The sequence below is a fragment of the Leptidea sinapis genome, chromosome 20 (genome assembly GCF_905404315.1).
Source record: "Leptidea sinapis chromosome 20, ilLepSina1.1, whole genome shotgun sequence".
Taxonomy (NCBI): Eukaryota; Metazoa; Arthropoda; class Insecta; order Lepidoptera; family Pieridae; genus Leptidea; species Leptidea sinapis.
This window is the reverse complement of record NC_066284.1, coordinates 6,581,103-6,608,141: the sequence shown is the minus strand read 5'-3', so window position 1 is coordinate 6,608,141 and position 27,039 is coordinate 6,581,103. Positions and strand designations below refer to the sequence as shown.

Below are 27,039 nucleotides of genomic sequence, written 5' to 3'. Positions count from 1 at the left end.
TGACATTGAGTATTGACATTTGACTGAGAATCAATGTTTATTGTTGAATGCGATGCGCCATTATCATAAAAATAATACAGAATTAGATTGATTTAATGAAACATCAAAATTAACTTCAAATCATAAGTTTCACATTTACAAATAGATCGAATCCAAAGCAATGTTAAGTGAGTATTTTGAACCAAAACAATTATAATTTATTTTGATATGATAATAGATTTCCTACCAACAGTTGGTGTGCTGAAGAGTCGTAAACTCTGTTGATTGTAAACATAAAAAGTCGAATATTTTCATGTGCATTTTAGAAGTGCGAACTGCGAAGTGTAAGTCTGAACTGGCGCGCATAAGTATACAAATGATAAAGACGTGTACGTTGAAAGTTCTATTTAAAATGGAATTTTTAAAAATTTATTTATTTAATAGAATTATCAATGGTTTTTTTCTTTTCGTGTATTAACAATCATGGCCTTTTTTATTACTTTGAAAGGTAAAAAGCTCGTATTCTATTTTAATTTTTTGTTAAGCTTCTTTAAAGTTGCATACTCCTTGTAAAGAAGTTAAACAAAAGTGTTTTACTAGATATTTGTTTATTACTTAAAAACATACTACAATTTTGTTTCCAATTTACACTGTGCATGGTTCATGAGGCACATCACTTGAAGATATACTTTCAAGTTTCAATTAAGTACTGACTACTCAGGAATTCATTCTCATATTTAATAGTGCACCCAAACTTATTGGTAATATGTTAAGGTAATAAGTTATATTTTTTTCCAAGGCAGGAGAGATAGATCAAGATCACCAAATAGTTGGGGATTTTCAAAACATTCCAAAGACAATGGCCAAGAAAACAGTTCAGACATGTCTAATACAATGAATAGTATGATGATGCCAAATATGTTTAGCCAAGGTACTTTCTTATTTTTATAAGATAATATATCTGATGGTGATATACATAATATAGCTTTATATTTATGTTAACTTCATCTTACACCTCTTGATTTAAATAATGTTGACTGAGAAAAGCAATATTCACTGAAATACTACAACTTTCAGTATAATCTAATCTATAATAATAAACGATTCAATAATACAATCTGAGCAGGAAGTTGTTTCTGTGTTTGAGAATTTTTTAACAAATTTTCAATTTCAGTTTTGTAAGTTCTATAGAAATAATTAAAACTTTTAGATCTCTAGATAGGAAAAATCTGCTGATATATAGGGCATTTCTGTAAAAATAATAACTTCAATAATTGATGTCATAGCACCATACTTTGCAATAGTTTTTAACACTTCTAATATTAAGCATGGCTTATGTGCTGACCTTTTGAAATGTAGTAAAATGAAACCAGTATTTATGTCAGGATATACTGTCTGATGGAATAACTATCACCCTGTAGTGATGCCATCCATTAGTAAAATTTTTGAAAAAATAATTTCACTGCATATGAAACAGTTTGGTTTTACTAGGTGATATTAAACTGTGGATGCAGTTGTGAGCTAATTAATAAAGGAATTGCAGAATGCTCTTGGTCTCATCTATGATTTGTCTAAGGCTTTTGATTCTGTTCAACATTTAACGCTGGTCTGGCAGCTACTAAGAATTGTGCTCAATCTTCTGATTTCATATTTAAGCAATATAATTCTGATGGTTGATGTCAATGGCAGGAGATCTTCTGGGACTCCTCTCAGTATGGGGTACCACAAGGGTCTATTCTTGGACTGTTCCTATTCCTAATCTACATAAATGATCTTCCTAAGGTGGAGAATTCGGGATTTTATTTATAGTTTTAATAATCTAGTGAATGTATAAAATGTCAATAACATTTGTCCATATTGAAAAACTTTTAGGAAATATGATGATGGGGGGAATGTATAACATGATGATGCCTAATGGTATGATGGCACAAACTATGGTACCAACTACAGGAATGGATATGATTTCTGCCTCTGGCATGGATATGATACCACAACAACCAATGGATATGCAAGCTATTGCGAGTCCATCTGTACAGGGTGGTCCCGCTAACATGGACATAAGCATGATAGGTGGTGTGATGGTGGATCCCTCAATGATGGGATTGTATTCTACCATAAACACCGAGGCAATGATAGAAAAAAAAGAGATTATCCTAAAACATTGTAAGCTGATACCTCCAGATCCCGGGGCATTAGTTCCTCCGAAGAGAGCTAGGCCTCCAGGTTGCAGGACTATCTTTGTTGGCGGTTTACCTGACAAGATTAGGGAAAGCACAGTCAGGGAAATATTTGAGGAGTATGGAAGGATTCAAATTTTGCGTCTGTCTAAGAAAAACTTTTGCCATATAAGATTTGATAGAGAGAGCTGTGTAGATGCAGCCATGGCTGTGTCCGGCTATCATATAAAGTTAACAAGTAAAGATGATAAGGACAAAGATGAGGATGAAGTCCCACATGCAATCAGTGGTCGGCTTCATGTCGATTATGCCTTGGTAAGTAACTGAGCATTTTTAATTTTATTACTTATTTAATTTGTTCAGATCAGAAGTAGTCTAGAAAATGTCATATTATCACAAATTAAATACAAATACTAATTAATAACATATTTCGAAAAATTCAATTAATTATTTTAAATATTTTTAGAGCAGAGATGATCAAAATGATTATGAAAGACGACAACGTCAGGCATTGCGAATGCAACAGCAACAGATGCAGCAATTAAATGCACAACAGGAGGCCCTCACTACCACGAGGAACATGAGCTACAATCACTCACCGTCACCTCCAAGAGTTCAGCCGTTCTGCACTTCTGCTGTTATGCAAATAGCTGAAAAAATTAAAAGTGAAGACCAATTCGCTGCTACTCTTCCTGTAAGTCTGAATGAATTCATATTTGTTATTCATTTTATTTTATTAGAGCACATCTATTCATAGTATCTCAACTGATTGCATCATAAAACTATTAAAAAAATATATATATTATTAGTTATATACTTATGGAATAATATTTTTTTTTAACTGTATATTTAATATGGTGAAATCAATTATTATAATTATAGTAAGAAGTATTATAGTAATAGTAAGAAATATAATTGTTGTTATTAAATTTTTCAGACATTGATTACTTGGCTGGAGCGTGGTGAATGCTCAAAAAAGAACGCAACTCAGTTTTATTCTATGCTACAAGCAACAAATTCTCACATACGTAGATTATTTAACGAAAAAATCATGGCAGAAGAGGAACTGGCGCAGTGTAGGGAGAGAGTTAAAAATAATATTGAACAAGTGATAAACCAACGTAAGTATTATTGATCTATGTACATATGCTACTTAATATTATATTGCTCTGACAGTTATTCCTAATCCGAACAAACATGCATCAAGTTCTTCAATTACATTTACTTATGTTAAGGTAAGATCTCGAGTGTAGACCACCAATATACCATACAACATACCACCTCATATTACTAAAGAACCTTAAATTGGACAGATGTTATGATTAAAATGATAAATTGTAACAATAGTGTAGATATTATTAGGAGACATAACTTGTTATATCTCTTATAGTTCTATATTTTATCTCTCCTCTATGATGCAGCGGTATTAATACTCAAGAATGGCTCTCGAGAATTCCCCCTAAAACTGTATGGGTATGTAAGTCATCCACTTATATAAATTACTTGGCATACAAAAGTGTTCAACCTATTGACAGTTTGCCGCAAGTACCCGAAGTGTAACGTTATGAGGAAACATTAGCCGGCCCTGTTCAGGTGTAAGAATTTTGAAACATCATTGTGATAACAACAGCTGTAAAAAACTCAAAAATCTGGCTCAAGAAAAGCAAAACAGAGAGACACAGATAATGGTGATATAGATCTTATTTGGTATAAAAACCAAGTACAAAAGAGTCAAGCATGTTTGTATGAAACAATGTCTGCTAATGTACCCTCTTAAATATTCACTTTGTCATTTACGGTAAAACCTACCACCTACAAATCACTGGAGAACTAACAAGCTAACATGGTACACACTTTGGCACATAACATCCTCTTAAGTTTTAACATGGGTCAATGTGTAAGGTTTATTCTATGTATAGGCTTATTTATAATAAAAATTTTAACGGTACCTACTAAAAGTAAAAAATAAATTGTGGATATTTTTCGTAAAGGCTGGTAAGTAGCAACACTATTGATATACTCCAGTATTACCGTGCCTCTAAATAAATTAAAAAAAAATAACTCCAGTATTAGTACAGGGGAGCGGGCATCAGTACACTCTGATGACTACACGGACTTTACTCGTATATTTTTGCATTCGTTGTATCTTAAAAAATTGAGCAGCAAGTCATTCTGCAAGAAGGCGAATGCTACTCCGATATGTACCAGTACCCTCACCCTTATGTGATCTAGCTCGTACAAGTGCATTTAGTCCGGGTGTACTCGTATAGTGAAATTCCCGTGCGCTCGTTGGCCTACCTCTGCACTTGTTATCGTGTTATCAACCAACAAATCAATTTGTAACCAACCAAGTCATAAATATAGCGATAGTATTTAAGTGTGGCCGCATACAAGCAACTTTGTTTATTATGCTACGCCACCAGGGGCATGCATTGGTTTTCCAGCAAGGTAGGCTCAGCTGTAGATCATTATCATCATCAGCTGGAAGACGTCCACGGCTGGACAAGAAGCCTCCCCCAAAGATCTCCACAACGATCGGTCCTGTGCTGCACTCATCCGACGTATTCCAGCTACCGTTTTTTACAAGATTATAGCCGTTATCTGTCAATCTATCGACAACTGCAAGTTTCATATAATTGCATTTTTCTTAGAGAATTTCGCTAGGCTGCATTACATATTTATCTAGCCTACCTTTATCTGGTAAATTGTAGGTATGCAACGCCGCCTGCGTTGGAATAGGCAGTGTTATAGAGTGCAAGTGAAAGCTTTTTACTAGGTATTTAGCGTAATCTAAAACTTACTAAGTGGGTGTTCAAAAGAAATATGTGGACTTAACACTAGTGGTATATATTAATTTAGATTTAAGATTCATATTAAGGTAAGCATTGCCTAATTGCCTATATGGAGTGCACGCCCCGGTATGCCACTACATGGCTTTTAATATCTGCATACGCGCACCCTACATAAATATATGGAGACATCTACTAGGTGAGGTTATCCATAGAAGTCATGAATGGCCAACTCAAATGCCTACATACAAGAGATAGAGAAAATACCGGAGTTCATGGAGGAACATATATAGTCATGATTCAATCCTCCACTCAAGGTAAGGAGCCAGACACTAATGGTATACGAGTTTCTGGAATGGCGTGGCCTAATAAAGCAGTTGTAGTCAATAGTTACGTCGTACCGTAGCGATCTTATTAAATAACAGGCACTGCCTTCATAATATATACGCTGGAGAGGCTATCGAAAACTAATACACTGGTTCTATTTAATGTTCGCTATTATGGCGCAAATAGATGTCTCAGGTGAGTGTACTTGGAACCTTAGAATAATAACGCTTAGAACGTGATTAGGCTCACCCGAAATGAAGCAGTTTCAATGTGGTCTTTTATGACCACATACGTTTTCCGCCGCGTCAGTGTCATTCTGTCAACTTCCATGACAATCAGTGCGCGAAATTTAATTGAAAAATTACTAACTGTGCACTGAAAGGGTGTCACAAAGCGTCTTATAATAAAAATTATGATAAGAAAATCATATTTCACACCTAAATACTATTTCACAACTTTTAATTTAAGCTTATACATTCGTCAAAACAGCAAAATATTTTGTAAACAAAACAGACGCCATTAAAAAAATATGTTGCCAGCTATGAAAATACTATATACCCCGAGTTCCTCCGCTGGAATAGTTTTTTGTGTTTATTGGTAGATATTGAAAGGAGGCTATAATGTAGTGTACATGCCACATGATGTTATAAGTATACAAAGTCAAAGTCAAATAATCTTAAGTCAATTACGCTTAAACTAAGGGCTTTGAATAGTCACTATAAATATTTCTTTAAAATTACTGAATTTACCATAGGTTTGGAAAAAGTTGAGCTCGTGAGAACATTACCGGCCACTCTTTTTAACCGACTTCAAAAAAGAAGGAGTTTCTCAATACGTCGGTATGTTTTTGAAGTGAAACTTCTTAATCGACGTATGAGAGACATTTTATAGCAAATTGTCATGATTTTCCGTTACGCGCAATTTTGTTTTTTTAAATGCAAGATGGCTGCCGCGCAAATTTATGATTTCAACAATATGGATATCGTATCTGAGGTTCTCGAGGGTGCAGAGAACTAATTTGGGATCATTTTCGAAATTTAAGATGGCCTCCGCCCAAATTTATGATTTCAATGATTTTAGTTCCATGTGGCACAACAACTTACGAATGATAAGTTGTTTGGCATTAGGGTTATCATTATAACCACCACGCATAACTCCATACGTATAAATCCAAAAGAATTTTTACCGCATTGGATTTTAAAAAATATCCCAAATTCGTTCTCTGCACCCTAGAAAACCTCGGATATAGCTGGGAACGGCGCCTCTATTGTCTCGCTTTTTCGTTTCATCGAGTTTCAAAAAACAACTATTCTAAAGAACTTCTTTACTTACACTTCAAAAATTGTTGCAACAATAGTTAAATACGTGATGTTTTTATTAAATTCTTAATTTATATTTTATTTTTTCTTTCTTTATTACATATAATCTAGCCTTTCTTGCAATTTACTGAATTAGGGAAATGTCTATTCACTTGCAACATTATTTGTCTGTCTGTGTGCGTGTTGGCTAATGAAAGTACGTGACGCTCACGCACACATTAATTATAATGTTACTTCTATATTGACAGGAACTATGAATGAAACTATCGTTCTGAGCGTTATTATTATATGCTTGGAACTCTACTTGTACCAGTGTTCGAACAATTGACATTTAAAAATAATTGTTTCACCCGATCTCTTTTTGTAACGAATATTTATAGATATGAAGAAATGAGTGTGTCTAATTATTACCAATATTTATTTTGGTCGCTAACACGTTCTTTCTATTCTATTCTCCCTACTATGGCTCCTGTGAAAGGTATACTACAAGTTTGCCAATGTCACGTTAAGGTAGACCACCAAGCTTAGAGTATTTTTGTATTCTAATTTGATTAGTAGTTAGTGATCGGTGCTAAAGATTGAAACAGTTTTTTAGTTTTGTTTAAGACACCATAAATTACACCGATACATTAACATTAATTTAAACTTTCAAAAGCATTGGCCATTTGTAATATAATGTCAAGAAAGTTACATGGCACACTCACCGTGACACTTTGGTTTGGCACAAAAAATAGCTGTCACTCTGTACTGGATAATAAACCCAGCGTATATAGTTGAGGTAAGTGGATAGAGGCGATTCAATTGATGGTTTCATAACGCGAAAAGCTGGTCTGCGGCCGCACCTATAGCTGATGTAAACTTTTCGTTGTCCTGGTGAGGGTGAGGATAATAAACCCGGGTGGTCAACTCAGTACTGGTAGGATGAAGTGCATCCGAGTGACGTCGGGTCGATCGCGCATGTACAACGGTTTGTTTCTCGCCCACGTTCTCTGCCTAACATGTTGTGAACCTCAGTCGAACAGGTGGTGAAAGTGTTTAGTGCGGCCACGCATCAGCGAGTCTGGGACCACTTCACGAAGGCGCAGCGAAAAAATATTGAAACCTGGCAAAAAATGACACTGGTAGGTCCGTTATGTCTTAAATAGTACTAAAACGTGTTTAATTTTATTATTTGGCTCAATTTTGTATTCATAATTTCATTTTAAGTAACGTATTGGGAGTTGGAATATTAATATTGCCTCTTCGGTAAAAGACATGCCTTAGACCCCGGCGGGTTAAGTCCACCTCCCAAAGGTACCGCTAGATACACCATCGTTGACTATAATAAACTTCCTAAACTTATTTAATTACTTTTATCGAACGTAGTCATATAATTTTGACCTATTGTTTTTTATATAAATTTGTATTACGTATATCGGAGCCAACATGTCCGGGAGATCGAACGTGTATGTGCACCGATTTTATATTAAAAGCTAAAGTATATATATAATATCAATTGTGATATTAGAAAGTGCTCTCTTCTGATCGCAGTTATTTGACATGATAAAATTTCTTTTTCCGAGACAGACACGAAACTCTCAAATCTATGTATGTATATTGTTATGAATAAAATTAAAGAAGAAAAAGATAACGCGCATGGATTTACAGTAATGTATAGCAGCTCTAAGGCCGAATTATTAATTGTAAGTGAAATGTTAAATAAATGAACCAATCTTTGGTGTACACTTAACTGTCAGTATCATTCTAATTCACTTGTTCATAGCTATGTGCTCTAATGAAATATAAACAAAACCAAATATATGAGCATTTTAAAGTCATCTGAACAACAGTTTCCCAGTTATTACGATTCCACTCGTCTGGTTTTTTTCATTACCTGTTAGAATAGTGTGAATCATCTATTTAAGAAAAGCACATTTAATGAACAGTCGATTTTTGCAGGAGTTCAATGCACTGAAAGAGGAATTCAATGAGAAATTCTATGGAGAAGATGAATTTAATGGATTAATAAACAGAAGTGGCGACGGTAACACTGATGAAGTAAAGCAACTGAAGGTAGATTTAGAAGAAAATATAAACACTTATTTAATGTTATAATATGCCAATATACAGTGTAATAAAAATACTGATTACATCTTAATATATATAATACGAGGAGAGTTTGATGCTCCAGATCTGCATGAGCAATTGTGTCGTATACGTGTCCGTAAATTCAATAATCTTCGCCCACGAAAAAATAAACTTTTCGTGATCCCGCTCCATCGCACCATGGCACCTATACCGCGTTCATTGTCATCTTTCAACGCGCTCTTGGACAAGAATGCTCCATTCAATGAAGAAAGGATAATTAATTTAATTATTCTTTAATATTCCTTTTTGTCTGTGATTTTTTCCTTTTTATTATGCTTTTATTAGTTTCATACGTATGTTAGTATGTAACGGAATCTTTGAACATGATTTTGACCCTCTTCAAAACGCCGGATTAACTTCAAATTTGGCATACTTATAAAGGACCGATGACAATTCAATATAAAATTTTATTGTAAAAAAAGCGTGGGGTGCTTTTCAGGATATTATAATAACCCTTCTACTCATATCTGTTCATAAAATATTTATGACTATTGATCCCATGCACCCCGCGCTTTTTTTTTTACAATAAAATCATTTTTTTCTTACACTATTTTTAATTCAAATTTATTAATGGATGTATCTATTTTTTAGATTTACTATAAAAGCGTATTGTTTTTGTTTTTTTTTTTTGAACTATTATTTATATTTTGTGTTTCGTCTCATTAGTGTAAGTGGCACTGCCGTGCTAATTGGACAATAATTAAATAAATAAAAACTTTGACAATTCTGCTGTGAAACAATTTCATTATAACAACATTTTACGAAATGATTCTTGATGTTATAAAATATTATTGACAAATTCATAAAGAACAGTATTTTATTTATTTATGTACAGAACATGGTCTGTCGGGTCAGCTAGTTATTTTGTATTTTAGAAAGAGAACGAAAGCCTGCAGTTTGAACTGGATGCGTACAAGAATGAGGTCGATGTTATAAAAGCGGAGGCTTCACAGGAAATGGAGAAGTTCAAAGCCCAGTTTATTGCTCGGCAAGCTTTACAAGGGACGCTCGACAATAACGTAAGTGGAAAAGTATGATAATTAGATTTATTGCAAATAGGATTTACAATAGATATTAAGTCTTTCGATGATTTATTATTCTTTTTGATTGTGTATATTCATGTCAGATGATCAATTGGTCAGATGGTGACATGATGACAGCGGTGGATTTACACTAGGGGCAGTTGGGGCAAGTGCCCAGGGCGGCAAATTTTTTAGTCTTATCAATGTTGCTTAATATAATTAATTAATTCTGTTAATTAATAATTTCTGGTTTAATTGATAATTCAAGAAATTCAATTTATACATTATTTGTAAGTTATAATTTTGGCACGTTTAGTAAAAATTAAAAATAAAAACGATTTAATCAATTTATTCCCTTGGAGATTTAAGATATTAATCGAATTTTTTATTTTCTGCAATTACAAAAAAAAATAATTAGTATTTGTTTTGATAAAGTTTCTGCAACAAATTAGGTATTTTAGTTTTGAAAAATAAAATATATAAACTATAAGTTTAAGTAAAATTATTGGGGCGGATTTTTTTCCGGTGCCCAGGAGCGGGATTCTGTTTAAATCCGGCCCTGCATTATGATCTAGTGTAACTATTAGTAATGAACGATGAAATGAAATTTTTGTGGTTTTGTGTCTCGGGATGATTTTAACAAAGTTAAACCCGGATGGTGGGTGTTATCAAGATCTCGGTTGTTTCTTATTTTTAGGAGAAACAATTTTACGGCCACGGCAGTAGGGTTTATTAACGAACAAGGGAAGAATGTTAGCGATTCCTACGAGTTCTTACAACAAATTTATAAATAGAATACAAGGATTCATATTTTAATTGTTTTAAATTCACATTTAAATTGACATAGTTTGTATAGAGTCGTTTACGAAAAAAAAGGTTAATTGATAATATTAGCAAAAAAATGATGATGTAGAGCAAATCAGGCACACAGCATATTTTAAATGACGCCCTTTCAATGTCACGTTAATACGAAGACACGTTCCGAGAACATGAAGTGTTAGATATGTTTGTCTGGTATCGCAGCCCCCACTACCTTCGCCGGTGTCGAAGCCTCCCCCGCCACCACCACCGCCGGAAGACATCGACGCCAAGGTTCTGGTCCGCGATGAAGTAGACGCCGTTTGTGGTGAAGCGAAACTTATTGGAGTTATGTCAGCGTTCTTGCAGGTACAGTACATTAATTATTTATTGAATATTTATCAAATCTTCTGTCTTAAGTATTCCCACGCATATTTTAGTCACAACAAACTTATTGTTTTGTATTAAGTGTACGATCATCAGTCAGAGTCAAATTCTGCCAAAGGAATATAATTTATTTTGAATTTAAATAAAGCACTTTTAAAGGATTAAAACGCGTGTAATAATTGTAACTTTAATTGTGTTTATACATTAGATTTTTGCGGAAAAGTTACATGTTTATTATTAATTTAGTTAACCCGACATTTCAAGACCTTTCCAGATCTGTCAGTCTGTTCACAGACTCACGATATTTTTTCGCAATGATTTTTTATCGTAGTGCGTGCTTAGCCTAATCTTCATGATTAAGTATATTGGTATTAAATATATCGTTGTCCGGCCCCCATAGTACACGATATGTAGTTTGGGGCAAGATCCTTTGTGTGAAAGTGCGTTATTTATAATACTACTAACTATATTATAAAGAGAAAGAGAAAGCCGATCTCCTGTGCACTCTTTTTGCCTACGTGCTTAGAACGTGTGCCCCTGAGTTGACGCCGGTGCTAACGCGTTTATTCCGGCACTCTTATTCAAAAGGCGTAGTCCCTGACTCATGGAAGTCAGCCCTTGTCCATCCGATCCAAAAAAAAAAGGAGACAGTTCGGATCCGGCAAACTACAGGCCTATAGCGATTACCTCCCTGCTTTCCAAAATCATGGAGAGCATAATTAACCGCCAGCTCTCGGTATACCTTGAGGGTCACCAGTTGATCAACGACCGGCAGTACGGCTTTCGCCATGGTCGGTCGACTGGCGATCTTCTGGTATACCTAACACATAGATGGGCGGCGGCTATTGAAAGCAAGGGGGAAGGCCTGGCAGTTAGCCTGGATATAGCGAAGGCCTTTGATCGTGTATGGCACAAGGCGCTCGTCTCAAAACTTCCATCATTTGGGCTTCCCGAGAGCTTATGCAAGTGGACCTCCAGCTTCCTCACTGGGCGCAGCATACAGGTCGTTGTCGACGGTTATTGCTCGATTCCAAAGCCCGTGAACGCTGGAGTGCCCCAAGGCTGTGTGCTATCTCCCACGCTGTTTCTTTTGCATATCAATGATATGTTGGACACCTTCAACATACATTGCTATGCAGACGACAGCACTGGTTATACCGTATACACGGGCCATGCAGGTCTCTCTCGGGAAATCGTCGACCAGTGCCGGGAGAAACTTGTGTCTTCTATCGAGTCCTCTCTCGAGAGGGTCGCGGAATGGGGTAAATTGAACCTTGTCCAATTTAACCCCCAGAAGACTTTACGCGTTTACCACTAAAAAAACCCCATTTGCCGTATCACCGCTCTTCGACAACACTTCCCTTAAAGCCTCGCCTAGTATCAGAATACTAGGTCTCGAAATCTCGATGTGTGGCGGTCCTCCACAGTGCGGTTGTCAAGGAGCTTTCTTCCACGTACTACCAATCTGTGGAATGAGCTTCCTTGTGCGGTGTTTCCGGGACGACACGACATCAAAAAAAGAACCCTTCAAAAAAAGCGCGTATACCTTCCTTAAAGGCCGGCAACGCTCTTGTGATTCCTCTGGTGTTCCAAGAGAATGTGGGCGGCAGTGATCACTTAACTCCAGGTGACCCGTACGCTCGTTTGTCCTCCTATTCCATAAAAAAAAATATATAACAGGCGGGCGACACTCATCATCATCATGTCGTGCAACAGGTACATCCCCAAGGCGCCAGCCTGGACTACGTGGTGTCGTACGTGCGGGCTCTGTTCCCCGCCATCACCCAGGCCACCATACACCACGTCCTGCAGAAACACAGCGAGGTCTTCCAGAGAACAACCAGTGGGATCGGCGCCAACATTGAGCACCGATGGAAATTCGTCGCTTTTGCGTCCTAGCCCTCGACTCCGCCTCACCAGTATTAGATTTATATGTCATAGTTTAATTCATACCTTCTAAGTATTCGATCAAATTAATTTTATGGATCACTTTGAATATATTATATTCAATAAACACACATTTTTATTATTGTTCTTTGAACTAGACGTAACCAATATAATGTTGTCATTAGTTTTTATAAACATAATATGATCTGGTAATACTAATATTCCAGGAGGAATCGGCGCATGAGTACCGATAACTATTCCACCTCAATCTCTAAAAAAGACTTCACGAGATTTTAATTTTTAAAGGTTTGAAAAAACTAAAGTTTGGTTACTTTTGACCCATGTAAAATATATTAAAAAACTAAAAAAAAAAAATTCAAATTCATTTTTTATACCTGTTTTTTAATTGTTAATTACATATTATTGGTAATTACATATTTCTGCCAATTACTGCCAACTTCTAGTTTGTAACATGCAAAGCTTCGATGCGACGCTTCTCTCTTTCATGGAAATAGAAATATATTTATTTATCATAAGGAGTCACAAAACATACAAAAATGTAATAACACAAATGGTACATGTCATGAAGCTACATCAGTTCGTAAAGGGGTTTTAACATGGAGAGAAGAACTGATAAGAAACTCCCAGCCTATCTTTTAAATCATGTAACAACTTAGCCTACTTAATATAATATTATACAATTTTAGGTGGCCTGCGCAGAACCAGACAAGAATCATGCATTATTATCCTCTATATAATCTACTAAACAATAAGTATTATTTGTCAAAGATGCTTTAATATATTTCTTTAATTTGTGCTCAGTATATCCTAGTATACTGTTTGGTATTTTATTGTAAAATTGAATACCAAGGCCTATGAAGGAGCCCTTAACTCTAGCTAACTTATTATTAAACGGCACGTGTACAGTTCTTTATTTGTTCTTGGATTAAATGAATTCAATTCACAACTTTTTGAATTCAGTAGTATTTTTTCTAATTATATTCATTGTGAGGGAAGAATTAGGATGTTTATCAACTTGAATGTTTCTCGATGCGAGTCTTTTGGTCGCATATTATAAATTGCTCCTGATAGCCCTATTTTGGAGCACAAAATACTATGAACATCGCAGCATTTCCACACTAACAAACCGTATGACACAATGCTATGGAAGTATCTAAAATAGACCAAACGAGCTGTCAACTGCCAAATTAGCTGCTAACTCAATCTATTTGCTAAGTTAATGACTGATATGTGAGCCCTACTGTAATTTACTATCTATGGTAATGCTGAGAAAAGCAGGCCAATATACGAATTCCAGAGCTTTACAATCTAGCATTACCTTTTCCTCTGTTTGTTTCATATATAGTAGTCGAAATCGAATACGTTTTTAAACTAGTTAACTATAGCTATGTGAACCAATTTAATATTTTTAACATAGTAAAATGAGGCATTTTGTTATCCACCGTATTGTATTATCGTTTTATTTTGAATAAAAGTGACGTATCATCAGCATATAAAACAATATCAGCAAGTTTCTCTACCATAAATGGAACATCGTTAATGTAGACTAAAAAGCATAACGGGCCAAAGATCGAACCCTGTGGCACCCTTATCTCTACATCTGAGCCTTTGATTGTATACCGCAAATGTCTATAAATCGCACCACATCGTTGCGCTGTCTAGTTTAGTCAATATTTTGATTTGTTATACATTGTGATAATATGTAAATTAATGATACACAAATTCAGATATTGAAGCGTGGCCGGGCTTACTAGTATGCTTCCATCTTCATCATCAAGCTACAGTGGTTTCAGTTGTCCTTCAAGCTCGCTAACAGTCTGCATGTAGTCGGCAGTGGCCTCTTCCAGGTCTCTGTCGTTCACCGTGGGGTCCGACTCGGCCACTTGCGGCGGACCGTCGCGATCTTGACGCATCTTCAGCCTCAACTCTCGCATGCGCGCCTCCAGTATACGTTCACGTTTATTTTCACGGTCTAATATCTGTGAAAGAAGTATTTCATGTTTTATTACCTACTCAACTGCACATTATTCCACCGATCAGGTTTCTTGGGTTTATTATGAGTGCATGAAAGCCACAACTTGTAAGAAAAATATATTGATGGTAAATAACAGGATAGTGGGGGAGTTTGTTGTGCTGTATCATCGCCCAGAGAGTCTTGAGTCCAAAATGGTTTTACTGACATCATAAATCATTGCAAGGAAATAAATTTTGAAAAAATAAATGACTAAGGTACAATTTGAGCAATAATAATGACATTATGGATTATACATAGATGTTAAACATTCCATTTTGAGTTTCATGGCGCCGTGTGTTATTTGGGGCATGCTTCGAACTTACGTGAGTTAGTAGTTGTTTATCATTCTTGTCCGCTGTCCCGAGGTTAGGAGATAACTCGGCTAAGTATATCGTGCCTTTGCTACTGCCACATGCCACAAGTAAACCCTGAGAAATAAATAACGGAACATATGATGAATAGTTGACTACCTATGGCGTAAATCTTGCGTCGTTGTAACTTCACGCCACCAATACACATTCCATACTAATTCTCTATTAGTTTACCATGCAATATGCTATTCTGAAAAAACTCTTTCCTTGATGACATTCATGGTTAACTTTCAAGTGGTGATTTGACATTTGACCTACAAATAGAACTACTCAAGCTGGGGCACCATCACGCTATAGGGGTAAACTTGGGCTCACATGGAGTTTTGTTCTCACCTCTGGACGATCAAGTCATCATCGACAAGATCGGTTTGATTCTTTCAAGTTACATAGAAATGTGGGTTCTCTCTGCATCCTCTACTGTATATATCACGTTGAGTGCTCAGAGGAAATGTTCATGTTGATATCAACAGCTGAATTCCACCAGCGGAAATTATATCGAAATGCGAAATTCCTCTCATATCATATTGATGTCTAGCATTCTAGACTTGGAATGGAATCAATTACCACAACAATATGCAGATACGACGTATCTCAGCCCGGCAACGCATCTCTTGAACCCTGGTGTTCGGATTCGGATGTCCATGGCCAAGTAAATGGAAAAGTGCTGAGCCAGCACTTTCCATTACTTGAGCCTCTTTCTCGTTTGCCCCCTCTTATATAAAAAATATACCTCTCATATCATATGAAGCTTTTAAATACGAATAGCGTGTAAAACAGCACAATCTTATTGCATGTGTAAAAATACATAATATTATGTTGTGTTTTAGCAGCTGATGTGTTGATTTTTCTTTTCTAAAAATCTTGTTCCGTACTTGGACATCTGAGTACAGAAATGGTACAATCTAGTGGTTGTGATCGTTACCCCTTCGTGTGGTCTTAGCTTGAGCAGAGGTTCATCACAGAGCTGTGCGGTCACGATGGGTGCGCTCCGACGACGCAACAGGTCCCAACACGACAGACATCCATCCCACTGTGTTACTAACATCAGCGAGAACCTACAAATAATTTATTCATTCATGTCATTTCAACAATCTTTTAAAAATATATGGAAATCTCCATGTACTAGACGACAAAGGTAATTTGGACAACTACATATTTATAGAACTATAAATGCACCAGTTGAAATGGACTTGGTATCAATAACACATAATAATTTAAATATATCACCGCAACATCATTTATTTAAGATATTTACATAAGCTACAAATCATTTCAATTACGTTTACGTATCGTCCTTTCACAATTAAATTTTAAATAAGTTAGTTACTTAAATTAGAACATTTGACTAAGGTTTTTAATATGTTAAAACAATTTATAAAAAACTGTTTTGGTAAAATTCATAGTTTAGTCTGTAGGGGGCGTGGGACACTCGAGTCCGACATACGGGCCCCGTGTAGGGGTCTTCAATACGTACCTAAATATATTTTCATCCTCTGCAAAAAAACACACTCGTCACACGATTCATTCTGTCGCAAGCAACCGAGCAGTGCGGAACTTTACCCAATTATTGATACTTGCCTGCATAAAAAAAGGATTGTTGGAAGAAATTATAGTCTGAATTACTTCCAATATGAACAATCGAAATAATAATGAAGAGAATCACGTTAGAAATACTGCCGCCATTATTTATAAAAACAATACGGCGTTATGATCTTTCTTGGTCATATATTTTATAATCTACCTAACTGCCTGCACGGCGGTATTCACCGCCTATCTTTATTCTTGTTATTTTGGTTTATGGGAATTATTAGGAAATTTATGGTGCGGTCACTAATTTGAATTGATATGGACGATATTTTTTTTGCAGCACAAATAGGGTGTAGACCGTAGATATTTCTCAGAGGATGTATGTTTAGTAGAAGCATATAAGTAGTATGTTATAAAGCGCGATGCTGTGAAAGTTACTGGTTGAACTAGTATAGACAGAGTCAATGTAAATTGTATGTTTAAATACCTAATAGGATTCCAAGCACCATCAGTGAGCTTCGTTTTGTGCGAATATGTCCACAATATTGAGGATTCTCTGCAATCCTCGCTCCATACTCTGGCAGTCCAATCTCCGACTGTTAAAAAGTTCTTGAGAAATGTTGGATTTCTTTGAAGTGCGTACACCGGGCCCAGGTGAGCTTCGTACTGAAGAATATTATCATTTAAATATTTATTATTAACAACAATATAATGCTACATTATTGTTACAAAACTTACTTTAGTTGGTAACTTTTCCAAAGGTGTTTTACCTTTACGGTTTCCTCCTATAACCAAACCTGTTTCAGTTCCAACCATAAATCTGAAATACATTAAATTATATATTCAAAGAGATATATGTATTCGTATGTACATGTATTTGACTATACAAGTCATTATTGGGCATATGTTGATGATTTATAACTGTAACGAAACAGGGGTGATATTCACTAGTTGCACATAGATACTTTTATGTATGTGTTATGTGTAGGTACAAGTATTCTGGGTTATATAAACATACTTGATTCATAAATTCCGATGGGGCAACGTACCACCAACGTATTCACAAAATATGTAAGACCCATGAAGTACTTATAGGACGTTTCGGCCTCTATTTGTAAATTTATAGAATCATCTACTCCAAGAATTAAAAAACTTACCACAGAGACGATTTCCTGGAGTCATGTTTAAAAGGTTACTTGACTATTTTTTTTATAATGTTAAGAGTTTTTTTTTATTTTAAGAAAACTTTTTTGGGAATAGAAGAGGCTACTATAAATTTGAGATTTAAAATGTATTCTGTATTTGGCGCAAAAAACAAATACCATTTGATTTCATTTCAAGTTGTAAGTCAATATGACCCACTGTAGCGTGGCCGGGCTTATAAATTAAAAATGATATTAAATCAGTGACCTCGTCGGTATAGTTGGTTCATACTCCAATGCGGAGATTCCAAGCGCTCTGTCTATACTCTGTATATCTGAGGGTAGTTTCACAAGATCTATGATCATAGTGTCCGTTGGCTCATTCATACTTCGAGTATCCCACCTGAAAGATAGTATAGTTCTCCTCACTTCTGGGATTAAGTACACAAATAAAACTGAAACTACAATTTTATGAATGATGTGGGACTCATACGCGAGAGGTCGTGGGTTATTTGAAAAATTTCGTTCAATTCACAATTTTATTAATATAGCGCTAGTTTCTCGCCTAGCGCTTTTTTAACTATACGGTAGGTCCTTGATAATTTTATCATGTTGTGAGACTTAATGTATGGACTCAATAATTATTTCATACCTACTATAAAAAATTGAATTTTCGAATAAAAGAGGTTGTGTGACTTGAAGTAAGTATTTTTTTGTGTTGCTAAGCCTCCAAGGTTTTCGACTTATCTAGTTTCGAGTTCTACTGTAATTCCTTTTGGTTTTTGTTGCAATTTAAAGGAATTACTCGCGTGGTTGTTAGTATAATATCTATTAGTAACCCATTTCATATTATAAATCATATTAATCGTCACTTTAAGTAGCTTTAATTCAAAGAGAGCTCAAAACGTTAATAAATTTGTAACCATCTATATTTTGACATAGAGCTGTACTATCATTAAAACTTTTCTTAATAAAGACCTTACACATACCATTTCACAGTCCCATCAGGAGAAGACGAAAAAAACTCAGCCCCCGTTTTAGAATTGATAAACAATACATTCCGCACTAGATCTCTGTGTGCAACGTGCGGTGGGCAAATAGATACTGGTTCGCCTCCTTTTCGCATATCCCACCAACCCACCTAGAAATTAAAAATATTCGGAATATTTAGGAAGTTATCATGGGTACCGAATCAGCAGTAGTGGCAGAAGTACCTAACCTATTACTACACGTCATTCTATCACGGTGTACTGTTATTTTCTGGTTAGAAGGGTGTTAATGCTAGGGTAAATAGCCCGTACTTATGAAATGACTTACTTCGGCCCGTATTCAAATAGACTAAAGTCTATTTTGTCTCTTTTATGCACAGTTATGAAGACAGGGACAAAACACATTAAAACTCGGATTAAGTATTGACACTACTGCTGGGTACTATTTTTTTTTATATGAGAGGGGGCAAACGGGCAAGAGGCTCACGGGATGGGGAGAGGTGAGGCAACCGCCCCTGGACATCCGCAACAACAGGTGTGTCAAGAAATGCGTTGCTGGCCTTTAAGGTGGAAGTATGCTTTTTTCTTGAAGGTCCTTAAGTCGTATCTGTTCGGGAAGACCGGTGCCGGTAGTTGATTCCACAAAGTGGCTGTGCGAGGCAAGAAATTTCGAAGAAAACGCGCGGTTGTGGAATGCCAGACGTCTACGTGATGCCGATGGTACTTTGCACGTAATGTCCGATGGTGGAATTCGGCCGCTGGAATCAACCCGAACAGCTCCTCTGAGCACTCCCCGTGATAAATGCGGTAGAAGATGCAGAGGGAACCCACATCTCTACGCAATGCTAGAGAATCAAGCCGATCGGAGATGACTTGATCGTCGATGATTCGAGCCGCTCTTCGTTGTATGCTTTTAGTGAAGTACTGTCTCGCCTTACTGAGTACACCAAGCTTTTTAGAGGCCAGTTTGGCCTTCTCTTCCAAGTGACCACGGAACTGAACGACGCTCGATATATCGACTGTACTACTTTGTATCGCTGTTATCTCCTAGATGGAACAGAGCGTACGATTACCAGTGGGAGGTTCCTTTGCACAGGATGCCGGCTAGATTATGGGTAGCACAATGGCGCCTATTTCTGCCGTGAAGCAGTAATGTGTTTCGGTCTGAAGGGCGCCGTAGCTAGTGAAATTACTGGGCAAATGAGAATACTTACTTTCGTCTCAAGGTGATGAGCGCAATTGTAGTGCCGCTCAGAATTTTTGGGTTTTTCAAGAATCCTAAGCGGCAATGCAGTATTGTAATGGGCAGGGCGTATCAATTACCATCAGCTGAACGTCCTGCTCGTCTCGTCCCTTATTATCATAAAAAAAAGTATTGACACGCCTTCTGGGTACTACCTTGTATTGCTGTTACCTCCTAGCTGGAACAGAGAGCGTCCGCAGTATATCTCGATCTATTGATTTCGCTCCAGGTCTTCCGATGGCTTTCGGTTCCTCAGAGAAACTCTAAATATACTCACCTGCCCGTTGCTCATTCCTCCAACCAAAGTATGCTGATCCCGCGGGTTATATTGCAAATCCAACAGTGGATGCGGAGGCTTTATTATCAATTCTGGAGCGTTAGCGTTTTCTAAAAGTAAATTTCATAATTATTTCGGCTTTTAAGAATCATAGCAATTATTTCATTTCTTTATTCATATTCACACAAATCTCTTAATAAATTATCAAGCTTGCTACAAAATATTCATACATGAAATTAATAAATATTGTTACGAAGGTCAATATCAAATAAACTTGCTTTTGAATCGACACTAGAAATATTTCTTTAAAACTACTGTACCTTATGTTCGGAAAAAGTAGAGCTCGTGAGAAGAACATACAAGAAACTCAACGGCCTCTCTTTTTAATCAAATAGAGTTTTATACAATGGCTGTAATATATAAATACTACATAAAAAAAATTGTATGTACGAATTATATGAATCGTGTTTAAAAGCTAAATACGTTTTAAATAATAAGGCATTTATTTTCTCAAAATTGATTCCTTTAGAATTCTCTTTGATGTCATTTCTAATAACTACTAGATACTACTACCGCTTCGGAAACAAATGGCGTTCTGAGAGAGAAGAAGCGGCGCAAGAAACTCTCGCAACATTCTTTTTTGCGCTCTTTTCAATAAAAATATACAATATTGTACAATCATTTCTATCGCTATAAAATAATCACAATCTAGTCCCAGGCTGTCCGATCATTTAGATATTCAGCAGTGGAGTAATAGGATTTACGACAGAGCCTTTTTTTAATAAAACATTTAAATTTATCTATAGATAATGCCTGAACAGTGGCTGGGACTTTATTATAGAAGTGTATACATTTACCCTTAAAGCCATTATGTATCTTATATTATATTTTACTTACTTTATATTTCATAAAAAGTAATAACGAATACTAACGAAACACGATTCATCAATCGATTCGAGCTTGAATTCATTGTTTGTGTAAGGATGATTGGCTTGCTTCGTGATTACTGTCATAATTATTAATCGTATCCAACAAATCTATATATATAAAAGAGATTTCCACGTATATAGTCACTCATCACGATATCTCTGGAACCATTAGATCTAAAGACTTGAAATTTGGTAGGAATATTCTTTTCCCCAGTAGAGGTCAGCTAATAACGAATTTTACGAAATTTCAGTTTTTTTTTATTATGAACAGAACAACGTCTGTCGGGTCAGCTAGTACAATAATATATTAAGTATAACAGGTCGACCTGCCACCACAAGCAATACCCGTTTATGAAACGAATGGACCAGCTATCCTTCTCTGCGCCCATAATTGAGAGAAGGATTCATATTACATTCATAAGATTATACAATATTTATATGAAGAATTATTATTACGTTGACCAGGAGCATCTATTTTCCAAGCTTCTTTATCTTCTATATATCTTTTCATCGTATATTAAGTAGGCTTTTTGAATAAGGCGATTGTTTATATTTCTTTTGAATTTAGAACGAGTTAGACATAATAATTATTGTTTGGAATTTTATTAAGAATAATAGTAAGTAATTTATAATGGTAGTAAGTTAGGTTTATCGTAAATACTTATATTAAATATAAAACATCAACTTTTGTATTAAAATAAAAAAAAACAGATGACTATGAATAATTAACAATAAAATACCTGTTTACACCTGGCAACCCTAACGTTGCGGCTGATTAAGAGCTGGCAGTCACTTTTTTTTAATGTTTTACCTAATTTCCTTTAAAATTACATAAAATTGATTAAAAACATATACCTGCTCACCCTTTACTGGAGATTTTTTTTAAATTCTTTACATAATTTCTGTTAAAGTGACGTACAATTTATTAAAAAAAACATATGGGTGAAATTTACATCAGAAAATTAATTATACTAAAATTAATTACAAGTACTTGCGGCCAAATTTTTATTGGCAATCTATGGTAATACATTGCGTACTCCCTAAACGTTTATTTAAAATTAGTTTAATCAAAAAAACACGTACAGAATCAAGCAGTGGAATCTTGGAATATTCGTTGTGTGTACTTATCTTAAATTAAACTACGCTAAAAAAATTAACGAAAATGGTTTGACCGATTCCTATTTTTAACTTTCTAAGATATAGATGTATTATGTTATCTGTTGTACCTATATCCCAAATGTATGAAAACTGCAAGTTTCTACTATTCCTCAAAGTGTCAACATCAGCGCTGGCAGAAGCGAGTCTTGCACCCTCCACCTGCCAAGATAGAGACCTGATAGGTCGCCGGGTGCCGGGTTCTCTGTACACGTTCACTGTATGACAGCTACTGCGTTCCACTGGCGGTATGGATGGCAGCTCAGAATAGTATGTCTGGTACATGTCAATGGCGTTGTTTTGTAGGATATTGTGCTCCATGCTCTGGAAAATTTTGACGTTTGATATTATTGAATTAAGCAGCGTAATAAGAGTGATGTGGAGCTCAAGAATATGTAAACACTAATAGTTGATTGACATTGAGTAGGGACAGGAAATTGTTGTAGTTGACATACCTTGGCCTACCTTACACGATATAAATATGCGTAGGTCACACTAAAAGTTTTGCGTAACTTGAAAAACAACCTGTAATAACAAAAAAAAAAGGTTTATTGCTTTTAAAAATATTCTCCTTTACATTTTAAACATTTTTTCATGCGAATGAACAATTTTTTAAAACAGAAGGACCACAGATTGGAATGCATTTTTTCTACGTGCCGATTGAACGCCATCACTGCCTCTTCGGAATTGGAAGGGTGTCCAGTCCTCCAGGGTGCTAGGACGGGGCTATATGCAGGATGGGTGACGAGTTGTACTCGTACTTTTTCGGAGGCTAAAAATGACTTAGTTTTGTTGGCCGTGTGTGAAGAAGCGTTGTCATGATGAAGGAGAACGTGGCTTTTTGGTCGTCTTTCGCGAACTTTTTTAACACCCTGAGTAAACAAATGGTAGAATACCACTCGGTATTAACACTCTTTTGATCTTCAAGTGGAATTGTGCAGATGGGACCCGTAGCTGAGAAAAAAAATGCGATCATTTTTTTACCAACGTTTCTCGCCTGCCTCACTTTTATTGGCCTGTTCTTTGTTTTTTTTTTCGGGTTCAAAGTAATAAATCCACATTTCGTCTCCTGTGACAATGTCATAAACAGCATTAGAATGTTCGTGGTTGTACTGCATTAGTATCTGTGAGCACCAGTCCTCGCGAGCCCGCTTCTGCTCCGCTATCAGTTCATGAGGGATCCAACGACAACAAGGTTTCCGAACTTTCAATTGTTCGTGTAAAATTTTCTGAATTTGGCTCATACCAATCCCCAATAGTCCTCGAATCGTCTCATAGGTAATCCGCGGGTTTTCTTCAATTAGCTGCTTAACAGTTGAATGGCGGCCTTCAACGGCAGTTGAAGGCCGCCATTCACGAAATTTGTTCAGTTAAATTCAGCAAACCATCGCCTCACGGTGCTCAAGGAAGGTGCTTCTTTCCCAAAAGCATTTTGAACACGTGCGGCACAGTCTTGCGGAGAGAGAGAGAACTTTTAAAATCATAAAAAATCATCGCTCTAAAATCTTTTCGTCTTAATTCCATTTTCGTTGCGTACGTAGAACTTTGATGTGTGATAAAAACAATTGACAAATGATTTCACTCCAATTTTTTTTTTATTACTAAGATATTGCAATTTTTCAAAAAATAAAACATTCAAAATTCAAATAGTTCCGATTAGCTAAAAGTGCAAAACTTTTAGTGTGCCCAATATAGTTCATCGACGTGTATTTCAGTTTTTCACATATTCCGCGGGAATCATGGGTATTTTCTGGTATAAAATGTCTCTCTTACATTCACTATTATAATATTAGTAGGGTAGTATATATACATTCTCTGAAATTTTATGGTTTTAAAATATATGGCCTCAATTCGCAAATAAGTTTAATGGCTTGAATTTCTAAAAAGACCGTGAGGGTTTTCCGAACATTTATGCAACTAATTCACTGGTAGTTTCAATATTAACCTTTGATTTACATACTATATATATTATTATTTAATTATTGGTATTGACAGCAGACTTACGTGTCCAAGATGCATCACGGCGTGTATGTAAGCATCGTCCTTTTCAATTTTCCTACGATATCTTTGAGTTGCCTCCGGATCGTTCATGTTGATATCTTTAGGCCATCCTCCTTCTACGTGATTCATACCGGAATTTGTGTATTCAGCTCTGCAGATTATATTTTGGAAACCGGCAGAATGATAATAATGTTAAATATCGAATATTCACAGAGTACCTATTATAAAACTGGGACACTTCATTTTTTGGTTCAGTACCCCTAAAGAGAAATAGGAACCAGTAAACTATCTTTTGACTACCATAAGGTCCAGGATGTTTAGGTAGGTAACCATTGACTTAATGACGCCTGTTTCATCATTGCAAAGTTTTATTAAAACATGACGATTGGATTTTTATGAGGATAGAAATAGGAATAAAAAGCAACGGATTTAGCAAGCGCTCCGAAAATTACTATTTTTTCAAATGTGGGTTGATTTTATGTTGACGCTTAGAAAATAATATTTCCAGATAAAAATAAAATACTTAATTCAATATTAAACTATACTGAATAGTAATGATAATAAATTAGTTGTAAAAAAAAACCTTCTAATGGCATTCATGGGCCGTAAATATTTAGACAAAAAGCGGCACATTTGAATCCTATTGACTTACCGAACTGAGTTAACCCAATGTTCTGACATAGTGCTTGTGTTTTGAACAGCAACATTAACTGGGTTCCGAAGTATATAATGTTTGTATAACGCGGGGTTTGACGGTATACTAACACATAATTCCGGTCCGTGATCCTCGAACAGCGTTTGTCGGCCAAAATATTTTCTTCGTCTCGTACATTCGTATGTAAGATCATTTTTTTCGGATTTCTCCATTCTACTATAGGTACAAGATAATCACTTCATAAGAATGAAGTTACTACTAAGTTAAATCGATGTGTTGCTAAGAAACTCCAGTCGATCGCTATACGGGGTGTTGTTAACTTAGTTCTGATTTATAATTTTACTAGGTGTCTTCCTCGTTTTAATCAGGGTGGAATTAAGTGATAAAAAATTAAATGGAGTGAATATCCTACATAATATCAACACATTTACCATAAGTAACTCTAGGTTTAGAATGGAACTTAACAATAAAGACCTTAAGAGCATTTGGACTCCCCCCACAAAAAAATGAGTTTGATGCTCAATTTTTTGAGGTTAATATAGTACGATATTATTAGGCGACAGTTAATAATGATAATGATAGAGCGCCTCAAAATATGAGCGATGGCTCCATTGATTCTAAATCACGTCTAGAAGAATGTACTTATCGAAACATCTTTTTATTAGCATATAAAAAAATTGTTATTATCAATAATATCAATTGAAAAAAATAGCACCTAGTTTTTCGTAAATAAATCAAAACTATTAATATTTAATTTAAATAAAATCATCAAAGATCATCGGGATTTTGACTTGGTTTCTCAAAGTACGCGGCCTTTATTGAGAAGTGATATCGGGAATGTATTTATTTTAATCAAAATGTATAGGATAAAAAAGTTATATGGTTGAATCCAAAACGTAGTTATATTAGGTACTAACTAACTGCGATACGCTGTAACTCCGTAACGCGCAATCCAATTTGCAACAGGTGTAGAGTTTAGAGGCCGAACCATGTGCGAATATACATACCTACCTATATTTTGATTGATCCCATTATACAATGTGTCCCTGTATAACTTGACGTATAACTAAAACCGCCGTTGTTTTACAAATTAAGGTGAATATTGTTAAGATTAAAATATAGTAGCTTCAGACTGGTAAGGTTTTCGAATTGACCCCCTATATGGGGTATTTTCGTCGATGAAATAGATTGTAGTTACTACTCCTAAAGTTTTATTATTACATGCCGGGACACATTGTATATGGAAGACGAAGTATTCAAAAATATTATTGTTCCTGTATACACGGTCGTGGGCAGGACACATAGTTCGACGTGCAGATTGCCGTTGGGGCAGTAAAGTCCTCGAATGGCGACAACGTTCCCGAAGACGTAGTGTTGGTAGGCCCCCCACAAGATAGATCGACGATCTGGTCAAGATCGCCGGAATAGGTTGGATGAGGGCAGCGCAGGAGCGATCGTCGTTGAAATCTTTGAGGGAGGTCTTTGTCCAGCTATGAACGTCTTCCAGCTGATGATGATACACGGTAGCCGTAATGTTGGATGTTACCAGGAATAGAGAGGTTTTTAGACGATGTCACGAAAAATATTTGCGAGTTTGCTCTATTCTTGAAGGTCATTCATAAATCGAGCGGGCCCGATGGCATTCCCCCGATAGTGCTGCGGAAATGTGGTCCGGAATTACCCGTCTTTTCTGGCTCTCCTACTCATCAGGCGTAGTCCCGAAATTATGGAAGGTGGCTTATTGCACCCGATCCCTAAGAAAGGTGTACGCTCAGATACATTTACTCCAAAGTAAGTGAGAGTCGATTATCAACCTCCAGCTCTTTGGATACCTAGAGGAGCTCCAGCTGATCAGCGACTGCCAGTACGGCTTCCATCAGGGTCACTGAGATGGTTATCTTCT

The 27,039-nt window shown here is 36.0% G+C and overlaps 2 protein-coding genes across 3 annotated transcripts; one reads left to right on the top strand and one right to left on the bottom strand.

The window, feature by feature from the left end:
* The first annotated feature begins 13 nt into the window (after positions 1 to 13).
* Positions 14 to 12,939, top strand: LOC126970146 (ecto-NOX disulfide-thiol exchanger 2-like). 2 transcript variants are annotated; one of them, XM_050815894.1, is made up of 10 exons: positions 14 to 167; positions 779 to 910; positions 1,852 to 2,471; positions 2,623 to 2,850; positions 3,094 to 3,277; positions 7,606 to 7,712; positions 8,530 to 8,643; positions 9,594 to 9,737; positions 10,764 to 10,907; positions 12,642 to 12,939. In XM_050815894.1, the coding sequence occupies exons 1-10, from the start codon at positions 161 to 163 to the stop codon at positions 12,822 to 12,824; spliced, it is 1,863 nt and encodes a 620-aa protein (XP_050671851.1). In that variant the 5' UTR covers positions 14 to 160; the 3' UTR covers positions 12,825 to 12,939. The 2 variants fall into 2 exon arrangements, with proteins under 2 accessions (XP_050671851.1, XP_050671852.1); XM_050815895.1 differs by lacking the exons at positions 7,606 to 7,712; positions 10,764 to 10,907; positions 12,642 to 12,939.
* A 1,616-nt stretch (positions 12,940 to 14,555) lies between these two features.
* Positions 14,556 to 25,348, bottom strand: LOC126970155 (dynein axonemal intermediate chain 2). The gene is made up of 11 exons (XM_050815928.1): positions 25,134 to 25,348; positions 24,485 to 24,632; positions 22,552 to 22,804; positions 20,397 to 20,506; positions 18,877 to 19,028; positions 18,156 to 18,290; positions 17,484 to 17,565; positions 17,233 to 17,411; positions 16,141 to 16,273; positions 15,171 to 15,275; positions 14,556 to 14,812 (listed from the first exon to the last, which is right to left on the bottom strand). The coding sequence occupies exons 1-11, from the start codon at positions 25,346 to 25,348 to the stop codon at positions 14,612 to 14,614; spliced, it is 1,713 nt and encodes a 570-aa protein (XP_050671885.1). The 3' UTR covers positions 14,556 to 14,611.
* Positions 25,349 to 27,039: the final 1,691 nt, after the last annotated feature.

Bases quoted from the DNA above. Each gene is read 5' to 3' on its own strand.
- LOC126970146 (XM_050815894.1), top strand. The intron at 911-1,851 runs GTACTTTCTTAT...AAAAACTTTTAG, and splicing joins GCCAAATATGTTTAGCCAAG to GAAATATGATGATGGGGGGA. The intron at 9,738-10,763 runs GTAAGTGGAAAA...CTGGTATCGCAG, and splicing joins AAGGGACGCTCGACAATAAC to CCCCCACTACCTTCGCCGGT.
- LOC126970155 (XM_050815928.1), bottom strand. From the start codon at position 25,348: ATGGAGAAATCCGAAAAAAATGATCTTACATACGAATGTACGAGACGA. The intron at 19,029-20,396 runs GTGAGTATATTT...TTTAATTTCTAG, and splicing joins GAGGAATGAGCAACGGGCAG to GTGGGTTGGTGGGATATGCG. The intron at 17,412-17,483 runs GTAAGTTTTGTA...AATATTCTTCAG, and splicing joins TGGAAAAGTTACCAACTAAA to TACGAAGCTCACCTGGGCCC.